The sequence below is a fragment of the Cygnus olor genome, chromosome 4, assembly GCF_009769625.2.
Source record: "Cygnus olor isolate bCygOlo1 chromosome 4, bCygOlo1.pri.v2, whole genome shotgun sequence".
In the NCBI taxonomy this organism is placed as follows: Eukaryota; Metazoa; Chordata; class Aves; order Anseriformes; family Anatidae; genus Cygnus; species Cygnus olor.
Genome location: NC_049172.1, coordinates 66,914,329 through 66,921,147, shown reverse-complemented (window position 1 = coordinate 66,921,147; position 6,819 = coordinate 66,914,329). Strand labels below are relative to the sequence as shown.

Sequence of the window (6,819 nt, the reverse complement as noted above, 5' to 3'; positions counted from 1 at the left end):
AAGAGAAAAATACGTATAATAATAAAGCAGCTTTGTGTTTCTGGGCATTTGGCAGCAGGTTTGTTATATCATCTCTCAGACAAATCTTGGTATCTGTTAAAATCATCAGATTAATTGATCAATGTAAAAGAATACAATATTATTACAATCCACCAAATATAGCCAATGCATGAAATACTTTACACATTGTATATTCCTTAAAAAGAATTAACATATTTTAGCCTGTTTTGAAACCAGATAGCTTCTGAAGTAATATATCTTAAACACAGTGGTATTGTCACTTCTACTGTCTAACTGGTCTTTTTTTTTTTCTTTTCCCTCAATAAAAGCTTGTTTGAATAGGACTAGCTCAGTGATGGAACTACAGTACTATTTAACTAAACTCCATATATGCCTGTGTTACTGTTGCTGCAATTATTGTTATCACATACCACTGAAGTGCTAAATAGTAGTAACTCAGATATGTGGACTTTGGTTATGCTTGATAGAATACTGGCATATCAAATATATGTACCACTTCCTAAAGGCTATGTTACAATCATAATGCCTAGTAATAAAGAATAATAATAATAACAATCTCAGATTCAAAGTGCTGACCCATATCACTCACTTGAGGCACCAATACAATTAATCAATCAATTAAAAGATTTAATTTTAATGTTCAAAACTAACAGGACAGATCCAGGGCTGCCAAGGGACATGCACAGCACGGAGGACTCTGGACCTCTTCTTCCAAGCTGGGGATTCCTGTGGTCCCAGAAGACGGTGCGTTATTACATCTGATGCAGGATGCTCCGAGAAATACCAAGTCTTCAGACTCAAAATATTAAAAGCTCCCTCTAAGCTTCTCTAAAGCCTCCAAAAGCTCTCTTAAGCCCCTCAAGCCTACTCCATTCACTCAGGGGCAAGGCCTTACCTTACATCGCACTAGCTGCAGATGAGGGAAGAGCCTTTCAGGAAAGTCCACAAAGACGTTGCATTTCTTTAATGCAGCTTCCACACCCTGCAGACACTGTCATCACTGTCAGCATGAGAGGGAAAAGGCAGCTTTCCAGCCGTGTCAGAGGCCTGTCTCATTCGAAGGGGAATGCTTACCATGTTGTTAGTTTGTTCTGTGCAAGCAGTAATCATTTTCAGTGTCGAGAGAGCTGTTGTACCCTGATGATGGATACAGATCCCTCTTAAGTATCCTATTGACGATGTTGATCAGAACTTTTTTATACTGTTGACGTAAAAGTGAGTAAACAAATGGATCTGATGCAGCCTTACTGTAGGTGAGGCACTTGCTTATAATTCCCCAGTAGTAGTTTATGGTAACAAAAGGAAGGAGCTCTATCAACCTGTTAAACATTAAAGAGAGATGGAAACGCTTGAGTGTTATATTCACACTGAGTCCAGTGCTCAACTCATGCTTCATGAAACATTAAAGTAACACTTATTTTCATATAGTACATGGTCCCTGCAGAAGAAGGGCCCTCCTTGAATTCAATAAAGGGAACTGTTGTAACAAGGCCACTGGGAAACAATAATAATTACCTCTATAGAAAGAGGGAAAAAGTGTGTTTTCAATGTTAATGCTCCCATACATTAGAGAAAAGAAAGTACTGCAGATTATTGCTACATTTTCTGAATATATAGAGTTGTGCTGGTAAGTGACAGTGGTCAAAATAATCCATTACCCCTCTCCCTCAGCAAGCTTGAGGCAGCTTGGGGGATCTGGACTCACTCATCTCAGTTGCCTAAATGTAGCTGCCTAGTGACATTTGAAACATTTGGGCATAACACCCGTGGAACAAGTTTGCTGCTTCTGGAAGCTGTGGGTCTCCCTTACATACTGTCGTATCTGCCAGCCTGTGTAGAGGTTTTGGGTAAGTAGCATCTACTACAGCATTGACTTACCTGTGGAAGTTTCTGTGTGTATTTGTCTGGCTGATATTTTGGCCAAAGAAAACAAGGAGACAACACTTTTGTCATCATTATATGACCAGCCAGCTGTCTCCAGACCTGTGTCTCCTGGCCTGTGCTTCACGGATGATTAGTGGTCTCAGCACCTCAGCTGAGATTGGTCCATTAATCATGGGCGGAGAAACTGCAACTAGGTTAAACGTTTTTTTCCACAGAAGTGAGAGCAAACCTTCAGACTATTCCAGCAAGTGTCTGGCATACAGCTTATCTAGATTGGACAAACTCTCCAGGAAGGTGGAAGGAACAGGGCAAGAAGTTTTTGTTGTCTTTTGTGAAACCTTTTGCAAGTGCAAGAATATGCTATTTTGTTATATTAATTCCAGAAGGGAAAAAAAAAATCACCATGAGATAAAATATCCCTTTTCTGTACCCTAAAACATCACAGTTTGAAAATGTGAGCTCTGAAGCTTTCTCAAGGCTTGAAGAAACTTTTGGCCTCTTTCCAATGTGCAGAGCTCCCAACTTGCAGGGTGTTGAATTTTGAAGCTGTTCCAATCTCTCTGCATAGAAAAGCTGACTTACCAATGCTAGAACTGAACTTTGCAACAAGAAGTTGAACTTTATAAGGAAAATTTCTCATTTGAATTAATAAAAATAAAATAATTCCCATGGCAAGCACATTTAAGAATGAGATGACTCCTGCTGGAAGCTGCTTGGAAAATTCCAGTGATTTCAAAACAGAGAGCACATGAAGGAAACATGAGGAATAAATGAATATTTCAGACACAGAACGTAAGAAATAAATAAATGTATAATAAATGACATTTGTTACATGGTTTCTTAGTTTATCCGTTCCTGCGGATCATCATAATACAGGAAATATACACTTGATATTTACATGACTGACATTTTTATAAACACACCAAATAAGCAGAGTAAGATATCTTTCAGTTATGAAAATAGATGTATTACTATGTGTCCACTTTAATGTATTATGGGTCCAAATGTAATTGCATTGAAGCCAACAGGGGGAAAAAAAAATAAGTCACTCAGATTTTAACAAGATAAAAGGCCTGGACAAAAGGGTTCAGCCTTATAAATATCCACCTGGATGCATCTTAGTGTAATTTTCTTGATTTCAGTGATGTTACAGCAAAGATGAAATTCATCTGTTGGCTTTTAGTGAACAGATGAATATATTGCTAATGATCATAATCTCATTCACATTTCTGAAATGAGGAGAAAACACTGAGCTCACAACACAACCTGAGTCACCAGGCCAAAGAGCAAGAAAACAGGGGATGAGATCTCTCCCAGTGCCTCCGTACAGATTGGTTCAACACAACCGCACTAAAAATGGAATAAGAATGGAGAAGTGGAAAGACAGCAAATCCTCCAACCTTACTGCTTCTACCACTTCCTATTTAGTGCTGCCTGGACACTGTCTTGCCTTTGAGGCAAAGGGCCTCCAGGATGTCCTCCCCAAATGCTTCCCATTTTGCAGTCACCGAACCCTCTTGGTCCTCATGACTGAGGCAGAAGCTGTACCTTGCCATGCACATTTATATAAACCAAGCCGCTGCCTTCTCCCTGTTGACACATGCAGTACCCATTTGTCACACATAGAAAATGTACCATCTCACTTTTGCCAAATGCAAGGTCTGAAGAAGTAAGTCACTTTTATTTTAGAACTTTATAAAGAATTATTTTAGAAGTGTGTAAGAAATATCTCCACCCCGAAAAAAAAAAAAAAAAAAAAAAAGTGATGCTGGAATTTGCTGAGCCTGGTAATATTCAAATGGAAAGAAGATGGCAAAATCCACTTTGTTCAATACAATTATATCCTGATTATGGCCAAAGTGAATAGAAAATGACTCAGAATGTACTGAACACTGATCAATTAACCTTTTAACTCTGTGCTGTAATGTTAATATTTGTAATAATCCTTTTAACTGCAGAAAAAAAATGCAGTTATCCAGGTAATCAGACAGGAATCCCGTTTAACATCTAAATGGGAACTGAAAGAAATGTCATCCTAAAGGTTAAAAAACATTGTCATGTTTGTGCTCTGGCCTCAATCTGTCCCACTACCCATGTAAGAAAAGGGTAATAATGATGATTGTAAATGACCTATGTGTATATGACTGTGTAAGTTCATTGGGCTAAAGCTGGCCAGTTTTGATAAGCTGGTGTGGCTGCAGACCCTGGCAAACTTGGAAGCCAACGGGAAAGCCTTCACCAGGGTGGTTTTGCAAAGACTAGTACACCTTCCTGAGCAGAAGCTGGTTCTCTCCAAAGGCATTTGAAAGCACTGTTGAATGGTGACCATTAAAAAATAAATTAAAAAATCACTTTTGAAAGTTGTAGCCCATTTTAATTTAGAGACAAAAGGCTGAAGTGCTGCAATTCGCAATAGTTATGTTGACTTCCAGCTCACTGATTTATTCAAGCTTTAAAAATGATAACCATATATTGTATAAGGACTATACAAGTACAGAATAAGAATGATATATGACTCTTTTAAAAGGTGCAGACCACCAGAGTGGATGCAAATGATTCTGAACAGTTTAGAAGCGTGGTTATACATTCTTAAAGTCTAATTATTGGTTTTGCTGGGAGCTAACTCTCACACCTCATCACAAGTCCATGCTGCACCATTAGCAATATATTCACAGACATTAATGTTTCCAGACAAAAAGCTTATCTGCCAAATTATCAGCCTGGATAAATTTAAATTATGTCACCTCAGCTTCCAACAGCAGCAACCTTGGCCTTATGCCTTAAAAAAAAAGGAGCTAATCAGAAAAAGCGGTCTGCTTTCCCCTCTGTTGCTTGGGTTGTGCTAATAAGGAGGGGTGGCGAGTGTTTTAAACTGCTTTCATCTCCCACTGGCGTGTAATTAATTCCTGGTACTTGTCCTAAAAGCCTCTTGCTCTTGGCAGAGGCTCCCAGAGCTGGCAGCAAGGAGGAGAGGAGAACCAGAGCCCGCCGGGGCTCCCAGCGCAGCGGGCTGGGCGTGCGCGTGTGTGCGCGCCTGTGTGTGCGTGTGCGCGCGCCTGTGTGCGCGTGCATGTGAGAGCGTGCGAGTGTGTGCTCTCACTACCGGCCCCAGGTCTCCGTCGGGCTCTGCAAGCCCCAAATTAGTCGTACCCTTCCCCCCCTCCCGCGGCACCAGCATCCTCACATCAGAGGGCACACGGGTGTCTCGGGATGTCCCCCAGCCCACCCCAGCAGGCAGGAGATACTAACCTGGTGATAATGTAAGGACCAAAACAGATCACGAACGACCCTATAAAAATACTGATTTTCTTGGTAGCCCGCTGCCTCCTCCGTTTCTGCTCGTTGAGACAGCGCTGCTTCACACTGCAAAGGGAAAAAAGAGGGTCGATGGGTTAAGGCAAGGGGCGACGAGTGGAGATCTCCGGAGTCAGCGGAGAGGGGAAGGGAAGCGCCCCCGGCCGGGAGCCGCTGTCCCGGGTAGGGCAGGGCAGGGCAGCCCCGGCCCCAGCCCCGGAGGAGGGCAGCCCCCGGGGAATAGGAGCGCAGCCCTCACCCCAAAAGCGGCTCCCTGGTGCAGGGACCTCGGGCCACTGAGAGCCCACCCGCAGGCTGGGACTAGGATTTAAAGGAAGCAGGCTACAAAGGCACAAAGCACCGACTTCTGGCACTGTAAGCAGCGCCTGAAGCTAGAGGCGGGAGGGCTCGCCGGGCAGCCGGGGCAGGCAGGAGAGCACGAAAGGGTGCCGGGGAGGCAGAGCATCCCCTCTGCCCTGGGGTACCCACCGCAAGAGCCCCGCGGCTGTGAATGCGAACACGCGCCCCTTACCTGGGATGGATGTCCACCAGCAAAACCAGAGTCTGCATGGTAATAATGTCTATCCGCTTGCAGTGGAACCGAGCAACTTTCAACACCTTTAAATAGGTGAAACACAAGATCACCAGCGACAGCATGAAGCTGGTGGAGTGAAAGACGATGGTGAACACCGTAAAGCGTCTCCGCTCCGTCTCTTCCTTCAGGTGCAAGGTGCAAGAGGCATAAACGCTGCTGTAATCTACCCACGAGTAAAATAAGGATACCAAGGGGAAGGTGAGGGAGTGGAGCCACGAGTAGCCCATCAGTATCACAGCGTCCTTATACCGCATCTTGCTGGTGTAGCTCAAGGGGAACACCACGGCAATCCACTTGTCGATGCTGAGCGCTGCCATGCTCAGCATCGTGTTGGAAGTGAGGAAAGTTTCCAGGAAACCCACCGCTTTGCAGACGCAGCCCCCGAGGGGCTGCTGGTTCCTCAGGATCCCCAGCAGGGTGAAAGGCATGTTCAGGACGGTGAGGAGCAGGTTGCAAAAGGATAAGTTCACCAGGAAAACCCCGGCGACCTGCTTGCGGATCTCCGTACTGTAGACGAAGCATAGCAGCACCAGGAGGTTGGAGAGCAGGGAGACGACTAGCACCAGCACGAGGAGCAACGCCAGCAGCACGCCTGCCAAGTCCATCTCTCAGCGGGTCGCCTGGAGCGGGCGAGGGCAGGAGGAAGGGGGCATCCGAGCCGGCACCGCAGCCTCGCAAGCCGCCGCCCGCAGCCGTCCGCGCATGGTGCCGGGGGGAACGGGGAGCGAGCGGGGACGGAGGAGAGGGGGAGAGCACCGGGGGGACCCTGCTAGCAAGGGGCCGGGGCACGGGGGCAGCGGCACCGGGGTCCGGAGCGGAGGCACCGGGGTCCGGGGCGGCGTCGAGCCGGAGCCGGGGCAGCGGGGCCGGGGCGCGGCGGGGCGGCGGAGTCGGAGGCTCGGAGCGGAGCTCGCTGTGCGCTGTCCGCGGTGCTGCAGCCGCCTCTGCCCCGACGGCTCCTGGCTTCCAGCCGCCGCCGCAGCACCCGTGGGCACGGCACGGCCCCCTTCAGGCACTGAGCATCT

The 6,819-nt window shown here is 46.1% G+C and overlaps 1 protein-coding gene across 1 annotated transcript; it reads right to left on the bottom strand.

Moving 5' to 3' along the window:
• Positions 1-727: 727 nt before the first annotated feature.
• On the bottom strand, positions 728-6,596 carry GPR78 (G protein-coupled receptor 78). The gene is made up of 3 exons (XM_040556636.1): positions 5,732-6,596; positions 5,155-5,268; positions 728-1,340 (listed from the first exon to the last, which is right to left on the bottom strand). The coding sequence occupies exons 1-3, from the start codon at positions 6,397-6,399 to the stop codon at positions 1,103-1,105; spliced, it is 1,020 nt and encodes a 339-aa protein (XP_040412570.1). The 5' UTR covers positions 6,400-6,596; the 3' UTR covers positions 728-1,102.
• Positions 6,597-6,819: the final 223 nt, after the last annotated feature.

Excerpts from the sequence above, each read along its gene's own strand:
- GPR78 (XM_040556636.1), bottom strand. The coding sequence starts at position 6,399 with ATGGACTTGGCAGGCGTGCTGCTGGCGTTGCTCCTCGTGCTGGTGCTA. Across the intron at positions 5,269-5,731 it reads CTGGTGGACATCCATCCCAG|TGTGAAGCAGCGCTGTCTCA; the intron begins GTAAGGGGCGCG and ends TTCCCTTTGCAG. Across the intron at positions 1,341-5,154 it reads GGTCCTTACATTATCACCAG|GTTGATAGAGCTCCTTCCTT; the intron begins GTTAGTATCTCC and ends AATGTTTAACAG.